The sequence below is a fragment of the Elgaria multicarinata genome, chromosome 8, assembly GCF_023053635.1.
Source record: "Elgaria multicarinata webbii isolate HBS135686 ecotype San Diego chromosome 8, rElgMul1.1.pri, whole genome shotgun sequence".
Taxonomy (NCBI): Eukaryota; Metazoa; Chordata; class Lepidosauria; order Squamata; family Anguidae; genus Elgaria; species Elgaria multicarinata.
This window is the reverse complement of record NC_086178.1, coordinates 29,677,686-29,705,231: the sequence shown is the minus strand read 5'-3', so window position 1 is coordinate 29,705,231 and position 27,546 is coordinate 29,677,686. Positions and strand designations below refer to the sequence as shown.

General features: G+C 41.4%; 1 protein-coding gene across 1 annotated transcript in view; it reads left to right on the top strand.

The window, feature by feature from the left end:
- LEKR1 (leucine, glutamate and lysine rich 1) overlaps positions 1-27,546 on the top strand; it is an 88,577-nt gene that overhangs the window by 48,752 nt on the left and 12,279 nt on the right. The window contains exons 8-12 of the mRNA XM_063131954.1: positions 1,785-1,894; positions 12,522-12,599; positions 13,925-14,128; positions 21,493-21,586; positions 27,086-27,241. Of these exons, the coding sequence (XP_062988024.1) occupies positions 1,785-1,894; positions 12,522-12,599; positions 13,925-14,128; positions 21,493-21,586; positions 27,086-27,241 (642 nt within the window). The remainder of the gene's footprint in view (positions 1-1,784; positions 1,895-12,521; positions 12,600-13,924; positions 14,129-21,492; positions 21,587-27,085; positions 27,242-27,546) is intronic.

Sequence of the window (27,546 nt, the reverse complement as noted above, 5' to 3'; positions counted from 1 at the left end):
TACATTAATAATATTCTCATTTTTCTAAGCTAGTTATTTGAATATTTTTATATTCAGTTGTCAGAATATTTGGATTTATTCCTGGTTATGTGTATTTCTTGAGACCAGTGAGAATGTATTGCCATCTGTACTACTTTATTTTTAAAAAACTTTTTTTACCCTGTTCTTAAACCAATAAAGACTCCCAGAGGTACTTACATATCACTCAAAACCAAAGAGTCCCTGCCCTCAGGCTAACAGTCTGAAAGACATAACACAAATGGAAAAGGGATTAGGAAGAAAGAGGGAGGGAAAGCAAGCCCAGGCCTCAGTACTTAAGAATGACTAGCTGGAATGGAAAACAGTTCAAGGAGAAGAGAAGCCAACACTGCTGGTCTCTGATGGTGGCTCTGCATTCTTCTCTTCCTCCCTCACTGCAGCCCGATGGAATGGCTGCTGCCAGGGTGACAGTTGACGGGGTGGGCGGCTTATCTTTAAGAAAAGAACCTCGCATGAAGAAATTTAAGAATCACTTTCTGATTTTGGTGGAATAGAATGGAATGTAAATCTTTGGCTTTTATATCCAAAAGGATTTTTAAAATGCATTTCATAGGCAAATTTAAAATCAGTTCAAAACAAACAAAATAATAATAAAAGAACCCTTTTAGGGTGCAATCCTATCGGGATGCCCATCAGCCTCCGAACTCGGAGACTGATGGGCAGCTTATGCAGACCTGCAGGAGCGCCATGCCAATCCTCGCCTCTGTGCTTCTCCCGCTCTGCATTTTTGCTAGACGGGCTTTTTGTCTGACTTTATGGAGCTTTATGGAGCGGGGTAGAAGGAGACTAGGGGAGGACAGAGGATTCTTCGTAAGCGGGCCTCCACAGTCCCTTCCCCTCCCTGCCACAGAAGCGCCCCCTTTCCCTCCTCTCTAAGGTCGTTTATGTGACCTCTGAGAGGCAGCGGTTGCAAGGGTGAAGGGCGGGGACTTCAGATCCAGGAATCCGAACTATCCTGTAGCCTCCAGACACTGCCTAGGAGCCATAGGATCACTCTCCCTGAAAGGTACTTATTACTTGCTAGTGATCATGTAAATATTATTGGAAGCCTAATCAGCATTGCTGTCTATAACTTCTGGAGTTCATTTTGTTTCTTGGTTATTTTGTTGTTGTTGCTGTTGTTTTTATTGCAAAAAATAACCATAACTTACATGTATTGCATATTTACATTGTCTTACATTATATTGTAAAGCCTCAAGAGATTTATATTTAACAGGCTTCAGTTTTTACTAAAACAGCCAAGAGAAATAATCATAAAAGATAATTGTCAATATATAAATCACACTGTAAAAGTCTGTCTACTGAAATGTGCATCATCAATAATAATAATAATAATAATAATAATAATTTCTCGTTTCAGATTTAACGAGACAAGTAGAAGCAATTGAACTCAAGTTCCATGAATCAGCTGCTGAAATGAGCCGCTATAAAGAACTATTCATGTAAGACACTTAATTTTATTCACATCAAGTATAGTTCTTTCTGCCTAATTCCCTTATAATTATGTGCTAAAGTACAAGATTAAATAAATGCTTTAATGACATTATTAAATTTACAATACGAATTGAGAAAGTAATACAGATTTTTATTTTAGGATTTATAATGCGTGGAAAGTATTTGGGTTGTTCTTAGTACTCTTGAGTATGCAGGTCTTCTGATGTCACAAGGCCTGGAATAGAGCTGTATGAGGCAGATGGAAGGAAACGCAAAGCAAGTAACTCAGGGCTTTCCCTGCTCCCTCACAGCCCCTCCGTCTGCATAATGGACAGCAGCCCTATTTGTCGAATGGCCAGGTCATATCGGAAAAAGAGTGTATCCTCAGACCTGTCTTTATAGTAGCCATAAGGAATGATGCGTAATGCGTCCTCCAGTGATTGGCCACGTCTCCAATCTGTAGCCAGAGATATAACCTCATGAATTCCCGTAATTAAGAGAATGCTGTGAAATGGATTTGTGAACTACCATCTCTCAGCAAATCTCCTTGGGCTAAGTATTATGTGACTCTCAAGTAGGACAGGGCTCAGATTAAACGCCACCCATAGGACAAAGGCCAGATTTCTCCTATACTTTTTTTTTTTTAATCACGAATAGCAATTATGGTGTAGCTGCATGCAGTAGTGTTTTCTGTGGAAACAATGAGCTAACAAGAGAAGTGATATTAAGAAAGAACAGGAGAAGAGATGGGGAAGAAACAGGTGCCGGTAGCTTTAACTTTTACTGTGAAAGACTAGAGATGCATTTTCCCCCTTTTCCTTAGTGAGGTGTAGCTGAGAGATGCCAATATAGATGTGACAGTAGCAGTCCTTTCTGTTTAAACACGGAACGGCCTAGAAAGATGTGAGTGAATGTTAATGTTAAAAGCAAAGGTACATGCAGGTGAGAAGGTGAACTCTTCACTGATATATTTCTCTGCAGCCCCATCTATGTGGGTATTTTCCCCCCAGCCAGGGTCATACCTGCTATCCAAGCCCCAATGGGGAGAAATTGCCTGGAGAAATGGGGCTGCAGGGAAGTAAACAACAGCAATGTGGTGGTGGTGGTGGGGAGATTATGAGCACGCCCCTTTCATTTGAAAACAGGATCCTCAACAGCTCCCCCTTCTATGAGATTTGGAGCAGTTCAGTTCCTCAATTCAAACAATTCAGGCGCTGCTTGTTTTTTCAAAAAATGTATTCATTCATCTCCCCTACCCAAGGAGGAAGCTCAGGGTGACATAGATGGAGCTCCTCCACTCACCCATTTTATCTTTATAACAACTCTGTGATATTGATTAGACTGAGAAATAGTGGCTGGCCCCAAATCATCCAGTGAGCTTCATGGCCAAATGTGAATGTGAAGTTGGATCTCCTAGCTCAGCGTTCTAACCACTGCAACACACTGTTTGACAGTATCCTGCAAAACCCAACCCAGCACTCCGGCTTTGGAGAGAACACTCAAAACACTTTACGCCAAAGGAAAAAATAGGTAAAGGCAACGGCTGAAGCATAACGAATATATAATGGTATGACAAGATCCAGGGCAAAAGCCCTATTGTTTTTCCAGCTTTTGAGTACAACGTTCCTGGCGCTGGAGTGATAAAGAACAGCTGCACACAGCCCCCCCTCCTCCAAAGTGTAATATCCAGCAGCGGGGTGGGGTGGGGGTGAGCACATGCACCACCAAAGAAAACAGGAAATCCTGCAAAGTCAGAGACTGAGTAGGGCTGGCGGAGGGGCCAGAGCAGCTCGGCTGCTAAGTGGAAAACACCTGCACAAACCCAAAGGCAAGGCAGAGACCGTGCATTTTGAATAAGAAGCACAGGAAAGGCTGCCACAAAGCCTGGGCTGAGAAAGCAGCGTGACAGGACGAAGGCTTGGCTGATTCAGGATGCGCACAAACGGCAGGTGCAGAAGAGGCCGAGTCCTTACCCTGCGTGAAGAAGGCTTGCTGCTGAGCACAGGAAGAGGAGCGAGTGGGTATCAAATAGGTATTAGCTGGAGGAGGCGTTACAAGACGGGGTGGTGAATATTTATTTATTTATTTATTTATTTAAAACATTTCTTGGCCATCTTTCAGGGCAGAAGCCCTCACAAAGCCGCTTGCAACAATGAATTACATTTAAAAAAACAATTTAAAACATTAAAAGCCATAAAACCAAACACAATAAAAGAGCAATTAAAACAATAAAATCTTCTGAGAAAATCATCAAGAAACAATGACAATAGCAGCAAAACAGTACTCATCATGAGAAGGCCACAGTAAAATAAAATGTTTTTAAGGCCTTCTTAAAAGCCTGCAAGGATGGTTCAGGAACGGCTATTGTCAGAATGGGTTGAAGTAGAAAATCCACTGGAACCCTCATAAAAATAATCCTGTGGGGTCAGAGATCCTATGACTGGATCCATCTGATCTAGTAACCTGTCTACAATCACCACTGTACTTATTAAAGTTAGTGGTTCTGGACTTTAGTCCAGGTGTAGGTTGTTTTCAGTGTAGCTAACTTCCTGCAACACCTGTTTGCAAAAAGCAGGGAACTCTGTCCATCACTGGGAAATCTGTCCCACAAGTTTTCCCCAAACTTTGAGGACTTTTTGCATTCCCCCCCCCCTTCGTCTCGGCTGTATTCATTTTATCTTGGCAATTTGCGTAATTTGTGCAGATTGCAGCTGCAGTTTGTGTAATTTGCGCAACTTGCGTGAATTACACAATTTTGCACAAATTGCAGTCGTAATGTGCACAAATTAAAAAAATAATGGAAATTCGCTAGCTGGCCAGACTCACTGCAGGCCAGCTAGCAGAAGACAATCCAAAGTCCAGGGAGCTGAGCTGATGAAAGCTCATCAAGCTCCACCCCCAACCCGGATTCCTCCAGGGTAGCATTCCATGCAGCACAAGGGACTGGCGCCAGAGAGAGAAATTGGCAGCCTGCTTCCCCATCAACACATGGACAGGCTTTGTGCATGAGCGCAGGCCTCGGAGGACCATAGGAAGCTGCCTTTTACTGAATGTGTCTGAGCATTGGTCCATCTAGATCTGCCCTGTCTATGCTAGCTGGCAGTGGCTCTCAAGGGTTTCAGACAAGGGATATTCCCAGCCTTACCTGGAGATAGCAGAAATTTTGGGAACTTTTGCATCGGCTTTATCATTGAAGTACAGTTCTTTCAATAATAATAATAATAATAATAATAATAATAATAATAATAATAATTAATAATAATAATAATATATTTCTTACCCACCTCTCTTTGGATCAAGGCAGGGAACATTAGTATAACAACATTAGTATAACAATACAATATAAATCAAATAATAAAATTAATTAATAGAGCATATAAAACCAAGACAATATTAAAATAACAATCAGGACATCTTAAAATTCTTAGGTTTAAAATTCATCTGCCTGCCAAAAGAGATTAGTCTTTATGACTGTCTTGAACTCGGAAAGAGTGTTAAGTTGACAAATCTCCTCTGGCAGGCCATTCGGTCCCAGTCAGGATTGGCAACGTTTATTGTTAATAATATTTCTGCTTTCTGCCCATATTGTAGGAGGTGAACTTTTAAACATAACAAATGCAGGAGTGAGCTTCTTTTTATACTGCCTGGGCTGATTTTATTTTTTTGGTTTTAGGCCAGATCTATATCAAGCATATATCATATTGCACTATGAAAGCAGTATATAAGAGGCAGGAGCTACACTACTGCTTTATGGCAGTATTGAAGAGCACTGACAACTGTTGGGGCCCTGTGACACATACCATATACCGCTTTTATACCACTTTCATAGTGCTATATCCTGCTTGATGTTGATCTGGCCCTAGTTAAAAAAATAATAACTTTACATTCAGGAGTAGTGTACTTGCACTGTCATCTCAAAGGATAATCATAATTATTCTTTTCGCAGAGTGTCCTCTGTGTCTGTATGAACATCCATGTTCTATATATACGAACACACACACTCAAGTTTTTTTATGACATTGTGCATTGCAATTCCTGCTTTCACATTTTTATATTAGAACTAGAAAATACACTGTTGCTAAGCATTCTAAATATTTTAACGGTAATGTAAATGAAAAGCACCGTGAATACTTGTACATAAATATACAGTAATGAGCTTCCAAATGTAATTTTTAGATGTTGATATACTGGCTCTTATTTAGCAAAATAATGTATCCTGTTTCAGTTTAAATGTAAATATAAAGTAGAGTTATTAATAGGTGAAGTAATGTTATAATGATGAGAAATGTCGCTGAGTTTCCAGTTCTAGCGTCATTTGAATTGTTGCGCTACTTGCCTGTTTTCATTCCTGCCTTTCTGGGGGGGAAAACAGCACTACATATTCAATATTTTGTGGTTGCTACAGTAAATGATTGCATACTGAGTTTAAATTTCACTGAGAACATACATTGCCGAAGTTTAAGATGTCACGCTGCACATCACTCACTTGTAAAACATATCTGCCAACTTCTGGAAGTCCTAAAGGAGGCTGAGGCTGCAATCTTAAGCATGATTATTTGGGAGTAAGGCCCATTGAACTTTGTGGAACTTACTTTCCAGTAGGCACGCGTAGGATTGTGCTGTGAGAGTCCTCCAATCGGAGAGCTTCGGCTATTGGGCGGTATAGAAATGAAATAAATAAATAAATCTGAAGTTCCAGCCATCCCTATCATTTCATCTACAACGGTAGTAAAGCCAAATCCAATTTAAAAAGGATAGATTAATATATTCCCAAATATTTGCTCAATTTAGAGTCCTCCATATTTCAAAGCTTTAAAACCAAGCAGTACGTTGAAATATTACTGACAAGCATCTGTCAGGGACGCTTTAGGGTGGATTCCTGCATTGAGCAAAGGGTTGGAATCGATGGCCTTGTAGGCCCCTTTCAACTCTGCTATTCTATGATTCTATGATTATTCTGGCATGACTCCTTCATTTTCCAAAGCTCATCTTCCACCAGTGTCTCCTGATTTCTACCTGCAAGATGGATCACATGCAGCGTCTCCAGGTGCAGTCATTGACTTCTTCCCATAGTGAGAGGAGTCAGGGAGAAAGTGTGCAAGCCAACAGAGGCTGATGATGTGGGGTGGAATGTAAAACTCAGCTGCTGAGCAGCTACCAAGGGGGAGGGAACCCCACAGTGGAAGTTGCATGGCATTGGTGGAGTCCAGGGTGATTCAGTCACAACTGCACTCATATCTCCAGTGGCTCTGCAGCAAAACCAGTCTGGCCCGGAGTAAACCCAGCTAGGGAGGAAGTGATGTGGTGCCACCAATGGGCTGTGGCCATGGAGCAGGCCCCTTGATGCCTGTCACACTAGAATCCTTTGTATATTGATTAAACTTGATTTCCTTAACTACTCAGTTCTTTATGTGCTTTATATTTCCTTCCAGTTTATTATCTGGCATGGAGAGTTTTAATCTCCTACGAGATGTTTGAATAATAAGGAAGCTCTTTAATTTACCTACCTAATGGTGCACTTATTCATACATATTTTGTATGTCTCTCTCTGTTCTTGTGACTCATTCCATGCCCAAGCATGACCTTCAATACAGCTTTGGAGAAAGCTGTAGCATTCCATTACAGAAAATGTCCCATTCCACACACACACACACACTATTAGGGGGAGGTGTTTCCCTCTATCCACATGTCCCATATGTCCAATTTTATGGCAAATAGAAGTTTCAAGAATGTATGGAATAAGCTGGTTGCCAGAAAGAATGGTTACTCACCATGACAAATGGATAACAGCAAGGTTTCTGAAATAGTTCTACTAAAGCAGCTCACTTGAGTAACAAAATGACACAATTCTGAAATACAGGAAACATTACACTTGCTAGTTTCAGATCTAGTACTAAGAATTAGGGGTGTGCACGGACCCCCTGATCCGCTTCTCTTCCAGATCCGCAACTTTTGGATCGGGTCCGCTCCGCTCTGCCTATAGTCCGCTCCGGTTCACTGCGAAGCTCCCCCCCCATAGGCTTGCATTGAAATCCAAAAAAGCCTACAACTTTTTTTATGTTAACGTTAGAAACCTCAAACTCGGTACCATGATAGCTTATACATGTATACACATGCATGCCAAGCCTCAAGCCAATCCAAGCCTCCCCTGATTTTGGGGGAATTTTTGAAAATCGGACACCCCATTTTCAGACATGGGCTTTTCTCCGACATTTTGACAGCTAAAAACTTGGAAGCAGGCACATCCACATTCATGGCAAGTTTCAAGCAAATTCCATCATCCCCTGATTTTTGGGGGGGGCTTTAACCTCTAACGCATCACCCCTAACCCCAATTCACACCCCTTTCAATATCTCTGTCAATTTTCACATTAGAAACCTCAAATTAGGCACCGTGACACCTCATGCATGCCATGCATGCCAAGCCTCAAGCCAATCCAAGCCTCCCCTGATTTTTGGGGAATTTTTGAAAATCGGACACCCCAGTATCTCAGGGATTTAAAGCTGCAGACAGCTCAATGGGGCCATTTCAAAGGAAATCCCAACATGCCATGAATTGGGGAGTAGATAAACCTAAACATGAATCTTCTTCCACACTTGAAAAATTGATTTGGAACTTCCAAAAGTCTAAGTGAGCGCAGGAATGACTTATCCCCTGAGTCAAAGCAAGACACACACAAACCATCCCTGCGAGGTGGGCAGGGGAGGAGGGAAGGCAGGCAGGCAGCAGACATTTCTGGGGGCACAAGGAAGTACGGCAAGGATGGCTTGTTTCTTTCTAAGCCAGCAGTAACACATTGAGGCGGGCACAGAGGAGGAGGATTGGGAGCAAGCATGCCGGAGGCTGCTGGGCACGAACCACAAAGCGCATCTCCCAGGCACCAGGCGGGCAGAGAGGCAGGCAGAGATATGCCATAGATCTATGGGGGAGTCAGTCTCGGCAGATGCCCCACCACAGCAGCACCCTGGGGGGAAGGCAGGCAGGCAGGCAGGCAGGCAGCAGACATTTCCTGGGGCACAAGGAAGTTAGCCAAGGATTGTTTCAAAGCCAGTAATGCAAACCATCCCTGTGAGGCGGGAGCAGCACAGAGAGATGCCTTTTCTTTTGCATCCCATAACTACTAGGAGGCTAGGAGGATAAGAGTAAAGCTTTGTGATCCTTGCTTCAGAGCTGATTGACTGCACTGTGATCACAGCCATTATTAAACAACAACAACAATAGTAACGTTAATAATAGCAGTACTAATTAATAGTAATAGCAATAATAATAATAACAACAACAATAAGGAGTTGAACCACAATGAAAGCCTGCCTGACTTCACTGAAGAGGAAAAACCAGGAGAGCTTGGGCTATGGGGTGTATTAAATGGAATAAATAAATAAATAAATAAATAAATAAATAAATAAATAAAGGAGGGGTGGAATTAAAAGCAACAGTGTTGCTGAATAAACAACAAGAAGAATTTTTTTTAAAAAAGGCTATGTCTGTCTTTTACCAGTAAGAGGAAAGTGGACGTGCCCAGGGGGAGGGGGATATGCCAATTTTTGACTGGCCCTAAGTAAGTACCAGTCTTTAAGAAGCTACCTGTCACTTCAACTCATGACAGGCATTAGTCTCCACTGGTTACTCTTTGGAGGGCTCTGATTACCCTCCAAGGGCAAGACACAGTGTGTGTGCACTGGGCATGTCCACATGCCCTAGGGGACCTCATCCCCTTGCACCACATCTATTAAATTGTTCACTAAGGTTAGGGTGGGTAGCAGTGCTGTGTTTCCTGTCTGTTATTTATTTGCGTAGTATATGATTTCAGGTTGTGTTTGTGCATTTGGTGGGACTACTGTTTTAAAAAACACTGGGAAAAGTCCGTTCAGACGAAGAAAGAGTAGTTTCCCAGTATCCCAAGTTACTAAGTATCCCGTTTTGCCTATCCCCTCCTCCAACTTTGGGATTGGAGGATGCTTCATCAGGTGATCATGACTGGGAGTTGAATCTGCCTCTCAGCACTTCAAGCAAACCGCACCACACAGTGCTGAGAGTAGGCTCAAAATGACCCCCTGCCACGACTCTCTAAGCACACGAAATTTCAGAAAGATAGCTTTAAAAACAAAAAAGTTATTCGATAATCTTTTCCACAATGCAATCCTATGGGCAAAAAAATCCAAAATGGTGGGCGGATCGCTCCGCAAAAAGAGGAGCGCTCCTCTTATGGTTGCTTCTCTTCGCCATGCTCCTCCAGGCCCCTAACTCGCTTCTCCTCCGCCTCTGGGCAAGGCGGATCAGGCCAATTAGCTCCTGCTTCTCCGGTCCGAGGAGAAGCGGAGCACATCCCTACTAAGAATAAGGTGCTTTTGGTCTATAATTAGTGATTTTCAGATGGAATTGAGATCTGTGACATCTCTATTATATTCTATGGATTTACAGCTATAATCTTGAATATTTGAGTCATGTTACCAAAAAAAATAATAATCTATAAATTTCAAAGGAATGCCTACTGGTTATGTTAACACATAATGCTATTAAGTCAAGACATCATTTTTACATGCCACATGTAACGGCTATAAACCATTCTTTTGAACTGAATACTTGAATTCAGCAATTACATAAATTGCTGTGACAGCCAGTTATAGAAAGCATTGACTAGACAAATTTCAAAAGAAATTCTTTAGACTTTAAAGGTCGTCCTGCATTTTTCAACAATTGTGTTTACTTTCATGTAGCAGTTATTTGACAGTAATTAGGTAGATAAAATCATTGGACAGTTGACTAATTATTTTTGACTTCAGAGATGAGAAGAAATGGAACAAATAGAAAGGCTTTTTGAAGCTATGACTTTATATAAAAATCCATCAACAGACTATATAATTGGCTACACATTTATACCAAAGTATACCACTACAGCACCAAAGTAAATAATTTGACAACCCCAGGGACCAAATAGTATGTTAGATACAGTTGTATGTAACTGTTGCCCAATGTTCATTTATTTTATTGCCCCTAAGGATAGCTGAAATCTTGACTGGAGATTAGGGACTGAGAGGGGCGTCTTAACACTTTGTTCTCAGGCTATTCCCTGCTGAAAATTGCTCACCGGACCTGCTTTTTTCCCTGTTGAGGAAAGGATACAAAGGCTTGAAGAAAGCCATAGGGTGGAATTGGATGTATCAGCTTGGCAAGGGTCAGGTGATACAAAGAGCCAATAGGCTTCCACCTGTTCCTGTAAAAAGTATAGCTCTGTAGTGCCGTCCCAAGATATTTTGCTGGCTGCCTGAACCAGAGCCCAGATGGCATAACCTCACCCCCAGCTAGGGTCAACACTTTCAAAACAAACGGAACGTCACCATGAAGAATCTCGATGGTGGGCCTTCTCTGTAGCGGCACCCACCATCTGGAAAAATCTCCTTCATGCGGTTTGGAAGGTGGAAAATGTAACGTCCTTTAAACGCCTCCTGAAAACGTACCTGTTCACAAAGGCTTTCCCTGGACTATAACTTGTTTGATTTTATATAGGTTTCTTTAACTTTTAAAGTTTTAAATTTATTCGCATGCTTGTTGTATTTTACGGTTTTAATTGTGCACTGCATGGAGATCCTCGGCTATTGGGCAATATAAAAATGTAATAAATAAATAAAATCAATCATCTTGCTGCACCATTAGGACATCAATTCCGACCTTCATCTTTTTCCACCCTCATAGTGCTGCCTGAAGCAAGTAGTCCTATTTTGGTTTCATTTAATTTACTTGTCTGTAGTGTTCTTGTATGCATTTGATACATTAAAATTCAGCAACTCCTTTGCTGAAGGAACTGCACTGGCTGTCTATTTGCTACCAGGCCATGTTTATGGTTCTACTATTCCTGAAAACATTGTTATTTCAGGAAGCCTTCCTTGAGCCACCGACTACAGTTTTATCACAACTCTGTTTCATTTTAAAAGTAATAATTATGATAATATGGTGCTTTTATTTACATCCTATTTGTTCACCACTCCGAAATGTGTCTGGATGTGAAGCGGTATACAAATGTTGTAAATAAATAAATAAAATAAAATAAAAACTACTCTGTTTTCAGCTTCACTGTGTTTTCTTCCAGTCTTCCAGCAAGAGGTTAGCTTCATTCCAAAAACAATGTGTTTAATAATCTTCTTACTCTGCTAGTTTAAGTCATCCTTACACTGCTTTTCGGCCTTTGCTTGATGTATCTGCATACCTAATCAACATCAATAATTGGGATGGGGGGGCATGTTAATGTAGTACTCCTGCAGTAAACTTAGAAGTTTTGTAAACTAGAGTTTTGCCTTGATATGTACAAAATCTAAACTGTAGATCAGTGAAACAATAGAAGCCCCACAAAGTTCTACAAATTCTGGGTTTGCTCGTGTTGTGATATGGCAGCTCTCTCTTTCTGGATGGGAGGATAAATCATTCAGCCCTCATTCAGCTCACCTATCAGAAAGGATACCACCTCTGGTTATGGATTTTGTGACATGGGAGTCCAACAATTAGGTATTCTGAGACATCCTTATTTAAATCATTCCAGGCAAATAAGAGATTCTTCCTCCCACTCTTGTCATATATGTTCAGGAATCATAGAACCATAGAATAGTAGAGTTGGTTGGGGCCTATAAGGCCATCGAGTCCAACCACCTGCTGAATGCAGGAATCCACCTTAAAGCATATCTGAAATATGGCTGTCCAGCTGCATCTTGAAGGCCTCTAGTATGTAGGGTGACCAAATGAAAAGAAGGACAGGAACCCTGCCCTCTTTTGTATCTGGTCACTCTACTATAGCTCCTGCAGCTTTAACTGTTGTGATGAAGAGGGAATTTCACCAGGTGTTGCATGCATATAAATGACACCTGCTGAAATTCCCTTTTCAATACAACCATTAAAGATACAGGAGTCCTGTCTAGTGCCCTTCATTTTGCACTAGGATGAAATAGAAACTCTGCTAGACAACATTAACAAGTTAGCAAATGAAGACCATGGCATGAGAAAGGTTCTGTCAATTTTTTAAAAGAGGGGGATTTATTATTCAAAATGTTGTATTCTAGAAAGAAGTCAAAAGAAGTTGAGGACCGTCGGAGTGAACTCCAAAAATTGGTGTCTGAAATTGAAAGATCTGAATCTCGGTATGAGTCACAATAGTTTACAACTGTATGCAAATGCAAATACTGCGCTGAAATAGGGAGTATCAAATTGTTCTGTTTAAATAATTATTTTGTGGAGCCCCATAGCATTTTTCATTATCTCAGTTGCCCTGCTTTTATGATGTATCTTTATTTATTTATTTATTGTTGCATTTATATCCTGCCTTTCCATTATAAAATGCCCGAGGCAGATGATTTTTCTGTTTTTTTAATTGCCACATCCTCTCCATCTCCTCTATTCCTGTACCAATTTGTGTTAAACTCTCTAATTTCTTTCTCTTTTAAATTGTGAGCCAGTGGGCAGCAAGGTCTGTCTTTTCTTCTCTAGTTTGAGTAAAGCACTTACATAGTTTAAAGTATATTATTATTATTATTATTATTATTATTATTATTATTATTATTATTGACAATCTTATATAAGAAGACGATAGCGTATAAGGCTTATTACTCGAGATCTACTAGACCAGTTTTGTTCATTTTTGTTTTAAACTGAAGTTTAACAGTGTAGCTGTGCAGAAAATTTTGAAACTTCAAAAATGTTCAGAGTTCGAGCTTTTGGCAGCTTGGGAAGGGAGGAGGTTTAAGGTGTCTTCTGAACACGGCCAGTGTGTGTATGCACATGTAATAATGCTTATTCCTGTGAGCTCTTGGAGTGCTGGGCCAATGAAAGGGCAGGCACAGAATTTTGAGAAAGGGCCTGAAGAACAGTCAGTTGACAATAGTTAGAGTAGGAATAAGAGAAGGGGCGGAGAAATTACTGAAAGGACACAAGAGTGAGAAAAATCTTACATCATATGTTTTCAACCTCAAACTTCAAGAAATAGTAAACAATCTTTTTAAAATGAGCATTTATTTATTTGTTTTGTTTTCTCCTTTGCTGGTTTATTTGTAGTATCTTTATTTTAAAAGTGTAAAGTTGTTCAAGTCGCAAGGGAACAGGCAAATATACTTTTATCCAATCATTCTCAGACTACTAGTCCCCACGGTGACATGGGATTTGCCTAGTAGTAGTAGTAGTAGTAGTGATGACGGTACCAAGACTCATTCCTGTTACCTTTCATACATTTCATCTGTATACTGGTTTACTACAGAAACATTATTTTTATAATGTTCACATGGTGATGATGATGTTACCAAGTCTCATTCCTGTTACCTTTCATACACTTCGTCTGTATTCTGGTTTACTACAGAAACGTTCTTTGCATAATGTTCACATTTACTGTAACAGCCCTGTAAAAATACATCTTTATATATACTGAATGTTTCAGTTCTGACTTTTGGTCTCTCTTTTATTTTTTTACTTTTAGGTTTACTCATACTCTGACAGAACGAGAGCAATCTTTGCTTGCCTGCCAACAAACATGCCGGCGTTTACAGGAAGAAGCAGTTGAGAAAGAGAGGAAAGAAGGGGATCTTAAAAAACAAACCGACCATTTGGAGAGTGAACTGGAAACAATTAAGAGCCTTCTCAAACAGCGGGAGGAAGAAGTGGTAACACTTAAGCAAGAAAGGTAATCAGAAATGACTTGTCACGTGTGGCATTACAGGACAGGATGTTCTGCCTAGATTCTCTTTCTGAGAATGTCATAAAACTAAAAGTCCCCTACAATTTGATTCTTTGCAGTTCTCCACACCCAAAGAAATAATTGCAGAGGGCAAGGTATGGCTGTGCAGTGAAAGAATATTTTAAATCAGAAGAACGATGATAATTTTTAGTACAAGCTTTAACATGTTTACTCAAGAGTCATCTCCTTGAACTCAGTGGGGTTTACTCTTTATGAAGTGTGGTTAGGATTGCAACCTTAAATGGATAGGGTCTACAATAGAAATAATGCCCCCAAAGCCAGTGGAGGCTAATCATACTTCATTCCCATTAAAATCAACAGGAGAGGTTAGCTAACAATTTACAAATCACATTTGTATTCAGTGGAACTCAAGTAGAGCTGATTTTCGTTGGCCATAGCTAGACGGGGTGGTATCCCGGGGCGATCCCTGGGATCGTCCCTGTGCGCCCACATGACGCACAGGGGATCCCGGGAGCAGGAAGAGATGATCCCTCCCTTGCCCTGGGATCTCGCCCTAGCCTTTGAGCCTGCTTTTTCCATGGTCTTGGGCTGATCCCGAGACCATGAAACGTGTGTGCGGGCATTGCGTTTTGTCCCGGCTCCTCGCAGTTACTTGTGAGGAGCTGGGAGCCGCTCGGGGGTGGGGGGAGCGGGAAAAAATATTTAAAATTTAAAAAACTTACCTTTTGCGCACGAGAGTTCGTGCACTCTTCTTCTTTAACAAAACAAAAAGACAAAACGCAGCATCCTCTCCCTCCGAGTTTGTCACGCGCCACGTGTAAACAGAGGGGGAGATCTCATGATAAAAATATTGTGAGATCCTCACACCTCCGTCGCGCTAGACCTGGTAGGTCTAGCTGAGGCCTCTGAATCGAGAGTAGTCACACAAATACTTCACCTAGGTATAGTACTTTAAATTTTCAAAGTGCTTCACATCTGTTACCTTGTTAGTCTCTGTACAACAACCCACTGCAGTGGCTGGTGAAGTGGAGCAGAGGACAAGAATGGCTTCTGCCCACCCCTTAGCAGCCATCTATGGGGAGGGAGGGCTCACATCCTTACAAGCTGATGCCACTGGGAAGAGAGGGAGGCCTGTACTGCCCCTGCCTCCCTGGACCATCTGCCTGTAATGATAGGAGCCCCCGCATAAACTAGGATGCTGCTCAGCATCCATGGCCATTTAATGTCCTCCAGCCCACCTCCCTAATCAGTGCTGACAAACCTGAAAGGTGGGCCAATATTACTGTCCCCATATTACTGCTACCATAGATTTCCATGTGAGCTTAAGGCTAACATGAGATTTCCTAGAATCATAGAATCAAAGAGCCATTGAGTCCAACCCCTTGCTCAGTGCAGGAATCCACCCTAAAGCATACTTGAGAGATGGTTGTCCAGCTGCCTCTTGAATGCCTCTAGTGTGGGAGAGCCCACGACCTCCCTAGTTAATTGGTTCCATTGTCATACTGCTCTAATAGTCAGGAAGTTTTTCCTGATGTCCAGCTGGAATCTGGCTTTCTGGAACTTGAGCCTATTATTCCGTGTCCTGCACTCTGGGAGGATCGAGAAGGGATCCTGGCCCAACCTTTCAAGTATTTGAAGAGTGCTATCATGTCTCCCCTCAATCTTCTCTTCTCCAGGCTAAACATGCCCAGTTCTTTCAGTCTCTCTTCATAGGGCTTTGTTTCCAGACCCCTGATCATCCTGGTTGCCCTCCTCTGAACACACTCCAGCTTGTCTGCATCCTTCTTGAAGTGTGGTGCCCAGAACTGGACGTAATACTAAAGATGAGGCCTAACCAGGGCCTCGTGCGATTTGGAAGCTATACTTCTATTAATGCATCGCAAAATAGCATTTGCTTTTTTTGTAGCCACATCACACTGTTGGCTCATATTGAGCTTATGATCTACAACAATTCCAAGATCCTTCTCGCTTGTAGTATTGCTGAGCCAAGCATCCCCCATCTTGTAACTGTGCATGTAACTGAGATGTCTTAGGCCATAGCTAGACCTAAGGTTCATCCCCGGATCGGCCAGGGGTCAAACCTGTTCATCTAGGTGACACACAGGGGATCCAGTGCTCAGGCAGGGGTGAACCCTGGATGATCCCAGGATAAACCTCAGGTCTAGCTGTGGCCTTAGTCAACAGCACACAGCCATCACACTATCGATTCTCAGCTACGGTGCATCCCTTTCAGTTGTGACTATCATGTATATATTACAGTCATATTCATCTTTCTCGCTTTTTTTTCTTTTTAAACAAAAATAGTGTAAACTAGTAAAATTGTGCCCTGTATATTTTTCTAAACATGCTATCTTACGAGGGAAGTTTGCTGGACCTTTCTGGTAAGTGGTATATCTTCAAGTAACGTTTGCAAACAAATGGCACCACAGAATCCAGCATGCTCAATGGTGTCAGTTATGTTTTCATTTTCTTAAGGCTGCAAACCAATAACAGTCATTAAAATGATTGTGCAGAATGATAGCTTGGTGGGTGGGAGGTGTTTTTTTAAGCTGTCTGTTCTGAAGTGATTGCCCCCAATCTATTATTATTATTATTATTATTATTATTATTACATTTATATACCGCCCCATAGCTGAAGCTCTCTGGGCAAGGTGGGGCAGATGTCTGGATGCAACGGGGAAGGCTTGTAGAGCTGTCCCTGACATGGCAGTGAATGGGGAAGCTGTTATGCGTGTGGGAGCTCCATTGAAGCTGCCACATAACAACATAAAAAGAGCCCTGCTGGATCAGACCGTGGGTCCATCTAGTCCAGCACTCTGTTCACACAGTGGCCAACCAGCTGTCGACCAGGGACCAACAAAGCAGGACATGGTGGAACAGCACCCTCCCACCCATGTTCCCCAGCAACTGGTGCACACAGGCTTCTGCCTCGAATACTAGAGATAGCACACAACCATCAGGGCTAGTAGCCAGAAGTACTTCATTTCATTTGTCCTGAATCTCCCACCAATTAGCTTCATGTGATGACCAGGGTTCTAGTATTTTGCATCGAGATGATCTAGCCATTCTATTTTTATCTCACTCTTCCTCCAAGGAGCCCAGAGTGGAAGGTTTATCTCTGAAGCTGTTTGGAGTTTTCCTGAATGATGGGTGCAGTGTTGTACATCCAGAAAGTTTCAGCATCCTTAATACCTTAATCTATGCAATCTGTATTGATTGGAACACTATCCATTTAGATCCACCCACCACCACCCCCGCCTTATTTCTCTACGTATATTCTCTGGAGAAAAACTGTTAATGTTGGAATTGGCCAATAGTGGTGGCAGATAATTCAACTAAATTAAATTATTTTCCAGTTCTTCAGGTTGCTGTGGTTACATATGTCACATATTAAATAAGGACTGATTCAACATCCATTGGCAATTAAAGAAACAACAAGTTTTCATAGCTCTTAATGGATTTTGGATAGGCTCCCCAAAGGTTCAAAGCACCTATAGTTTGATAGGGTTTTCAGATTGTGGCCCAGTTAAAGGTCATTTCCAATGTATTTAATATAGGAACCTCACTAATACCACTTTTCTATTCAACAAGGGCCTACCAAGGGGATTCACAGTCTAGTTTACCTTAGAAGGAAGATGAGATTTAGGTCAAGACAAGATATTTGGAGATAGGTGAACAGATCTCCCACTGTTTGGTTTGTTTGTTTTTTAATTTAAAAGCAGCTCCAAAAACTGGAGGACAGATGAAATTGCAGTACTGGGGGAGAGGAAGTTAACCTGGGCCTTTCCCCATTCTAAAATTGGGGCCCACATTTGACCCTCAGAGGGAAAAATACAGGTACCCATATGATACATGTACATCTTCCCCTGTGGGACAAATAGCAGCTTTCGGGGACAGGGTATTTTGATTAGGAAAAGGATTAACCTCTTTCCTCAGTGCCAGGGCTCCAATCTGACACACACAGACATCCTGCCACAGACACACATAAGTGGTTTAACTTGGAAAAACACACACATGGTGGATATAAAAGAACCAACAATTAATGGATTTGACAGTCATTAGTGACTGGACAAACTTGATTTTTGCAGCTTGTCAAGTGGTGGCTGCAATGTGCTGTTTGTTGAAGACTTCGGAAAAATTAGTTCCACTTGATTCACACCACTTGAGTCAAGAAACACACTTGCTGGACTCCTTCAGATAGATTTGTTTCATGTAAATCCCCTCACCAGGTGATGAAAAATGTTGACACATGCAAGTTAAAGTACAGATGAAATGTTGGCAGCTCTGGTCTGAATTAATAGGCTCATGTTCCTTTGTGGTATTGAAGGATTTAGCAACTGCAGGTAAAAACTGCTTTTGCTAAACTTCTCCCTGTTCAACAGCAGCCTCCTTTAGGTGCTGGCAAATATAGGCCTCTGCTGATCCTGCCACAAATCACATAGAAAGCCAGGAAGTATTTTTTTAATCCTATGATTAATCATATGACTATTCTTTTCTGAGGAAAGCTTGTATATTTTTCTCTGCTTGGAACTGAAATGGACTTTTCTGCCTGGACTTTTCATTTCCCTCATGAATTTGTTTTTCCCCTTCCTAATATTTTATGAGTATTGCCTCTGATAAGATATTTAACAGGAATAGATGGGAATGGATTACATTCCAGATCTGTCAGCATACATATCGCATCCCAGCAGTTTCAGCTGAGGACTCCAGTTCATGCATAGTCCTTCCTGTGAGCAGGAACTGCCTTATTCTTTTTATAGTCCTTTCCCTCAACATTGAAAAGATGACCAATCCTTCTTGCATGAAGCTCTCTGAATAGACTGGAACCCTGCAGAGCATTTCTGTGTTTTAAGGAACCAATGCAAAGTCTCTTACTTTGCGTATTTTTTGTAGACGATTTATTATACTAAACTATACTAGATCATAATTAGACCAAGTGTTCTCAAACCTTGCCAGCTTCCTTTAAGTCAAGGAAAATCTCTTCCAGAAACACACCCAGAAATCTTTGCAGGTCACAGGACAATCCCAATTCCAACCCCAGTTAACAGAAACATTTCATACTTCCCAGTATGACAAGCTGCACCTGAGAGAATGTAACATGGGATAAAAATTGTACCCAAGCTATTACCTGCTTTGAACTAGTTGGGACAGGGCATGTTAGCACTTGCTTGACTTCTGTACCCAAAAAGGAGAACGAATAAAGAACTATGAGGATACTGAAATCAGGGCTGAATCACATGAAGTCAATCAGTGTGTGGTAGCCAGCTATAGTGGACTCAATTTGATAACATGGTTTGTACTTTGTGGACATAGTAACCACACAACTGACGACTTGCACATTGGGCACCTACAGTACATTCTTCCTTCTCCACATGACTGAAAACTCCTGCACAGTCTCAGAATGGATCTTACTGGGATTGTCACAAGGTACAAATGTGTCCAAAATGGCAAGACCGAAAGAGACACTCAAGTTTAGCCTATAGTCTCTGTGAACACTCTAAGCCACATTGCTATTTAGGGCAGTGCCAAAGCCTTATAATTAGATGATCAGAGACACATACAAATGGACCTTGATACACTATGGATCAATCTACATCTTGACGTCTCAATAACATTTAGAATATAAGAGCCATGCTGAATCAGACCCATGGTCTATGTCGTTCAACATTTTGTTCCCCACAGTAGCTAAGCTGTATTTAAAGGTGGGCTAAAATTTCTCAGAAAAGAGGTTTCTGATAAATTTTCTGAGCATTTACTTTTTTGAGCTCCCCTCAAACTTTTGGAGAATTTTAGCACAGAAAATATTAAGTGAAATGCACTCCCTTCCACATTTCAGTAAACTGAGCCAAAATTACTTGGACAAGAATTTTCTGAGGATTTTGTATTTCAGCACACATACACACCGCCCTATATTATTATTATTATTATTATTATTATTATTATTATTATTATTTATATAGCACCATCAGTGTACATGGTGCTGTACAGAGTAAAACAATAAAATAGCGAAACCCTGCCGCATAGGCTTACATTCTAATAAAATCACAATAAAACAATAAGAAGGGGAAGAGAATGCACCAAACAGACACAGGGTAGAGTAAAACTAACAGTATAAAAGTCAGATCAAAATCAAGTTTTAAAAGCTTTAGGAAAAAAAAGTTTTTAGCTGAGCTTTAAAAACTGCGATTGAACTTGTAGTTCGCAAATGTTCTGGAAGAGTGTTCCAGGCATAAGTATTCCTCCTCCAGAAACTATATATCTAAATCCCCACCCCAAATAGGGTGGAGACATTTGGAAGGCCAATTTTGCTCAACCCTGGAAAGTCCACAAGCAGAGCTTGAGTACCCCTCTCTCCAGCAATCAGTATTCCGTGAGAATATTTACGATACATTAAAAAAAAACTGTTCAAAGCACCTTGCATTGTTTCAGTAATCATACAACAAATTACAATAACCTCGTAAGGTAGGTCAGTAGTATTTTTCCCATGTTGTAAATCAGGTATTGCAGAGGCTGAGAGATAGTGGCTCGCCTGATGCCACCTTGTATGTTGATGCAGTGGCAACACTTCCAGTGGCAAGAATTTCCACACATGCCAGAGCATTCACATGTCTACCCTTTGGAATGTGCAGAATGATGGATATCACACATTGACGTGGATTGTGTATATCAGTTCTCAGACAAATGTGTTACAACTCATTAGGCTCTAATTTTAAGAAATAAATTAGAGCCTTTCTACATGATGCATTTATTGTGCGCTCATGATTCCTCATTCATGGGAGTTTGTGGATGCTTTAGACAATGTCACCATTCTCCAGGACCTCTCCTGTTCTTTGGAATCATTTTAGCATTTCCCCCACTAACAAGGAATGTCAGGTATATCCATGATTGGTAGCATGAAACCTTAGCAGAGTTCTGCAATTCCACTATACTACACCACCACCTAGTGGCCATATAATGGAACATATAGAAAGGCAGAGAAAGAAAAACCCTGGGTAAAAAAAACAACGTGCAAAGAAGCTAATCTTAATCCCACAAAGAATCTGGAAGCAGAAGCCTTGGTAAAGTGGTGGGTTAAAAGCCTCATGTAGAAAAGCGCACAGAAAGTGATCTCAGTAATATTTTGCATTGAATACTAGTAAATGTTTCTGTCTTTAAGGTATTAATATTTACACCCCTGATGTAAACAGTCTCTCAAGGTTAGAGTCTAACATGACCACTGACCATAGTGCATTAGAGTAAAGAAGAAAAATTAAACTAGCTGAATGACAAGATGGAAGCAAAATGCATGATCTAGAGCTGTTTTCATACTCACTTTGCACAGAATATTCATGAATATTTGTCCTGTTTAGGGAGTCTGTGCTGATTTCCCATCAGAACAGGACAGAGCAGCTGCAGGAAACATTAAGGCAGAAGGTGCTGAACGAAAAGAACTGGCAAGAAAAGGTAATATTGGATTTCCAGTCATCACCATGTTTATCTGTTTACTTTAACTTCAGTCAGTTGTCAAGCAAACGCGACTGACATCCATTTCCTAACAGCTTCTGTTCTTCTGGAGTTTAGCATTCTTCATCCAAAGTTAATATTACTTCACAAAAGAATATCATTTGTTCATTTATTACAAAAAATACATAATAAAAGCAAGTAAAATCAGGACAGCACTTAAAAACAACAACCAGCACTACACATTACTACAAAATGGTTCTTTATTTAGAGTAAAAGTACCAGCATCTCAGGGAGCAAAACATAACTAAAATTGTTCATCATTCTATGAGCATTTTGTGTATTCCCTCAGAACACCTTTGCTGAGAAGACTACATTTTGTCTAACGAACTAGGACAAGGTATACTTGGAAGTTTCCCACCAAAACCCTCTATTGAAATGGACAAAGGCGTGTCCACACCCTCTGAACTAGCCTTCCCCAACTCGGTGCTCTCCAGATGATTCTATGATTCGGCTTTCAACTGCCATTAGCCAGCTTGATCAGTGGTCAGGAGCGCTGGGAGTTGTAGTCCAAAATGTCTGGAGGACACCAAGTTGGGGAAGGCTTCTCTATACATTAGTGTGGGACCTCCTGAAGCTGTCAATGGCTGACCTTCTTCCAGTTCCTTATTTATTTATTTATTTATTTATTTATTACATTTCTATACCGCCCAATAGCCGGAGCTCTCTGGGCGGTTCACAAAATGCAAATCAAAGCATAGTATCACGTATTGCTTGGCTATGGAGAGCCCCAAGATGGTGAGTTTCCTTCTTAAGAAGTACTTTTAATCCCACTACAGCCTAGACTTCTCTCCTTTGTTAAGCAAGAACAAAGTTCTTGCCTAACGAAATGTTTGGAGCCTCTGTGCACCTCTGCATTCCTAATTCTAGGGGATTCCAGAAAAGGGTCTTGCTGTTAAAAGCTTAGCATGACTTATTCTGGGACCCCAGCTTTGAGTACTCTTTTTCTTGCTGTGTCCAGACCCGGGGAGGGGCAGTTTGTGGGGATGCTTCGTATCATGGTAAATCCCAAAGAAATGTATAAAGTGGAGACCTCCCTTGGCCTATCAAGGTGTTACCAGGTTCAGTCCTCTGGAAGTGGGAGTGCAGGAGGACTGCACTTGGTAACGCCTTGATAGGCCAAGGGAAGTCTCCACTTTATACATTTCTTTGGGATTTACCATGATACGAAGCATTCCCACAAATGCTGTCTGTCTGTCTGTCTGTCTCTCTCGCTATCCTTCTTGTCAGTCTTTCAATTCCTACTGCAGCTTCTCCCCTCTGTTTCCCTTGAAACTGAAGCAATCACCGTGTGAAGCCTGGGTGTCTGGCAGTCACCTCACTCCTCATCTCCCTCTCTCCCGCTTCCTTTTTTTGTGACAACCTTCATAGTTAACTATGAAATTGCCATTTAATGCACCTCCTCAATAAAACTTCATTCTGAGACAGCTCTGACTCCTTTTGTTCCTCCCACGTACTTTATGTGGGTAATTCGCTGTCCAGACTTTGACCCGCAGTTACTCAATGGCTGCGTTTGGATGTCATGATAGCCATGATGGGTTAATAAACTATGCTCTGTAGATTTTTTTAAAAAATAATCCATGATCCCCTACCACACAAATGGTTTAATAAGATACCATGAATAGCTTATTAAGATACCATGTGTAATTTGACTCATCCCCCACCCCCTATCTTGCTGCAGTCCTCCCACCCATGCGGTGGCGCTGTTTCTATTTTATTTATTTATTTATTTATTTATTTATTACATTTTTATACCGCCCAATAGCCGAAGCTCTCTGGGCGGTTCACAAAAATTAAAAACATCATAAAACAACCAACAAGTTAAAAAACACAAATACAAAATACAATATAAAAAGCACAACCAGGATAAAACCACGCAGCAAAATTGATATAAGGTTAAAATACAGAGTTAAAACAGTATAATTTAAGTAAAAAATTAAGTGTTAAAATACTGAGTGAATACTGAGTGAATTTCTACTCTCAAACACTGGAAGTTTGCAGACAGGAGACACCCAAACCAACATCAAACCCCCACGTGACTACTCACCAAGGAATGAAAATCCTGAGTGCACCAAAAAGGGGTGGTCTATAAAATCTTGTGGCTTTATAGAATTGGGACAAAACTTCACACATAGCCTCTCCTAATCGGGAGGCACCCGATCCAACAACAAAACCTTGCGCAATTACTCCAGAGGAGTAAAAATCCCGTGTGCACCTAAAAGGTTTGCAGAATGGGGACCAGACCTCATATACAGCCTTCCTTGTCATCTCCAGGTTGGGCTGGAAAAAGGCCTGCTTGAGACCTTGAAGAGCCACTGCCAGTCAGTGTTGACAATACTGGGCTAGATGGACTATTGGTCTTCCTCAGTATAAGGCAGGTTCCTACGTTTCTATGTTCTTAGGGGTGCGCATACTTCTTCCTACTGAATCAGGACAATGGAGTTTTTCCTACCTTGGCATCATCTCCATGCGAATAAAGAAGTGTACCTCATCGCTACTGAAGTGTGTCATAAGTGTTTATTATGTCCTGAGTACATAGGTCAGGAAGGGGTTTACGAATTCTCAGCGTCAACAGGCTCTTTGACAAAAAGGACTGAAATAAATATTGACTGATGGTATTGACATCATTGGAAGCTACTCTCAGGGTGAAAATGTTTCCCATTTAGCTAACACCTGAAATCAGGGTAACTAATAACCATAATAATGAGCATTCTGAAAGATGTTTCTCAATGTTGCATAGCAACAATTGATTTCTTTTTAGAACGTTTTTATAAGCCAATGCATTAAATGCCAAAACACCACTTTAAGCAACTTGATTTTGAAAGAGATTCCCCCCACCCATTTAACAAACTCGTGGATTGAAAGATTGTTCTTTTTAAAAGGAGAACACATTATGCCTATGTAATGGCACAGTGACCCAAGAAAAAGACAGCAACATCTCTTTGGTCTGATGAGCTTTCTGAGAACACTTGACATTCAGCACATTTTAATAGTTGTTAGCAAATATGTAACTGCTGTCTTTTATTTCTATTAGTTCATTACGCATTTTAAATGCCAAGCTGACAAGAGAGTCTGATTGTGCAAACAGACTGACCTTATGCTAAAATTATATCCTGTGTGTGAGAAAATAAGTTGCTTGAGACAGCTTGATGTATTTATTAACAAAAGCCTAAAATGATGTCAAGTGTGAATAATCAGTATATACCGAGAGAAAGGATATGCACATTTGAGAGCCAGGTGTTTTCAAAGTTTGAGGTTTAATGACCAAGCACAAGTAAAATAGCAGAAATAGACCTTTCAGGAAGCTAAAGAGTGCAGACTCCTCGCTCCAGGCATCTGCATGGAAGGTAGAGAGGACATCTGTTTGATATAAGGCTTGTTCATATAATCTTGTTTGTCTCTTGAACAAATGTAGCATCAAATAATCGTGCACATTTGTCAATGAGCCAGCACGGTTTAGGTACCACAGATAGAACTTGCACCCCTACAGACACAATGGATTTCAGTTGGATCAATCCACCCATACAGCTGGAAGTCATCAAGTGATGAGTAACGGAAGTGATGCATGTATGGAGGGTTTTTAAAAACCACGGAGGGTTTTTAAAAACCAAGATATGAAGTCTCTTTTGTGGCGTTTCCCTTTTAATGCTTGAAAAAGAGGTGTGGCTTACAGAAAGTGAGAAGACCAATAGCAGCCTTCCCCACCAAGAGAAGTGTTTAGAAGAATACATTTTCATTTGGATTCACCTCTTTGTCCTCTTTTATGTTTCATTTCTCACTAGACACACTTTTGAGTGGATCTAGTCGAATTGCAGGGCAGGAGCTGGGAGGCTTCAGGATGTTGCGGATCCTCAGCACCTCCCCTCTCCACTTCCTTCCCCCCTCATTTGCATCTTCACCCAAGGTTGGAGCTCCAACCTCAGGTGAGGAAGCTGCCATGATTCTTTCCTCAGTGCTGTACGGGGCAGGGAGAAACAACCAGAGGCTGTAGCAGGGCTCATCTACACCAAGCAGGATATTCCACTATGAAAGTGGTATAAAAAAGGCAGGAGCCACACTACTGCTTTATAGCGGTATTGAAGTGCACTAACAACTGTGGAGGCCCATGACACATCTACACCAAGTAGGACATAACACTATGAAAGCGGCATCTGGTATGTGTCAATGGGCCCCAACAGTTGTCAGTGCACTTCGGTACCGCTATAAAGCAGTAGTGTGGCTCCTGCCTTTTATATACCACTTTCATAGTGCAATATCCTGCTTGGTGTAGATGAGCCCGCAGTATCTACAGCCTCGGATGAGGAACTTCAAAATATCCTGTGGTCTCTGAGATGCTTTCCTAGATGTTCTTCATAGGCATATCAGTTATAGACTAAGGGCCTTGCTAGACCAGGCGTTAGCGCAGTGTGAGGCCCAGTTTCCCTCCTGTGCATCCAGATGACGCACAGGGGAATCCGGGGTCAGGCCGCGCTGAAGCCTGCCTTAAGCCGGCATAAGCGAAGTCGCTTATGGTGCGGCTTTTCCGCAGCCCCGGCCTGAGGCCGGGGCTGCGGAACGTCTAGCAGGGTCCGTGGCTTTTTGTGGCTACTCGCTTACTCGCGAGTAGCCGGGAAAAGCCACAGACTGGGCACAGCGCTCGTTCGAGCGCTGTGCCCATCAGGCCGGGGGGGGGGATCCCGGGAGGGAGAGAGGGGCAGGGGGAAGGCCGGATATCGGCGATGGCAAGGGGGGGGAGAAGATTGGGGATGGGATCGGGCCTGGCGGATGGGGGGAGGATGAGCGAGCAGACAGGGGGGGAATCAGGGGCAGGGAGAGCAGGGGGGGCTATATTTTTTTTAAAAAAACCACCTACCTTCTCCGGCGGGCCTCCAGCGCATATGGTGCCTTTAAAAAAAAAGAAATGGCCGACGGTACGGGGCTTCCCGTTGCCCCGTTGTTTCGTGCATGTGGAAGCCGGCGACGGCGCACGCTAACTCTAGCGCACCGTCGCCCCTTCTCCCTGCTGGCTTATCTGGCAGGTCTAGCGAGGCCCCAAGATTTATAATAAGCAAATTCCTTTGTTGTTCTAGTGGTTTTAATTTATTATTATGTACGTTATTTTTGTTGCCTTTATTAACCTTATTTTAAGATAAAATGAATTTTCATAATAAAAAGGGATTTGCTCCCTTAAACTGTTATGAATAGTGCTACATATGAAACCCTTATAGCTGCACCTATGCATTCAATATTACTGAGATTTGTATGTAATTAATATGTTATGTTTTTGTATATTTTGTATATTTCCTATTAACATTTCATATATAAGGATTAGGCTGCATCACTTCACTAACATCCCATTGTTTTCACAAGTTACCTTTTCTGGATTGTATGTTCATATGTTAAATGTAAAGATAGCCTAAATTGAACAGATTCTTACTGATACCCAAATCTTTTGCTTTCTAGATTGAAACTGATAGAGCAAAAGAACAAGCCCATCACAAGCAAGAAATTCTCAGACTCAAAGAAGATGCCAGAATGGAATTAGATATTGAGAAACAGAAACATCAGGAATTAATTGCAAAGTATCAGAAAGATCAAGATGAGCTGCTACACATGAAGGTTTTAGCAAATGAAAATTAACTGCTTTGACATTTTTAAAAAAAGGAACGGGGGGAAACACATTCCCTTAATGTCATCATGTAGGTCATATTATACAATAGGGTTGTGACACATGGTCAGAATTGCCTGAGTTCCTATGAGATTTGGATGATTTAGGGTTGACATTAATAAACAATCTCAGAATCAACCTTTCTTGTTGACATGGGCAGGCCGTTTAAGGATGTTTTACTCACAGCATGTTGCTCAAAATGGACATGTTTATACAATCAGGACTCAGAGGTTGCCATGTCTGAGTTCTTATCCTG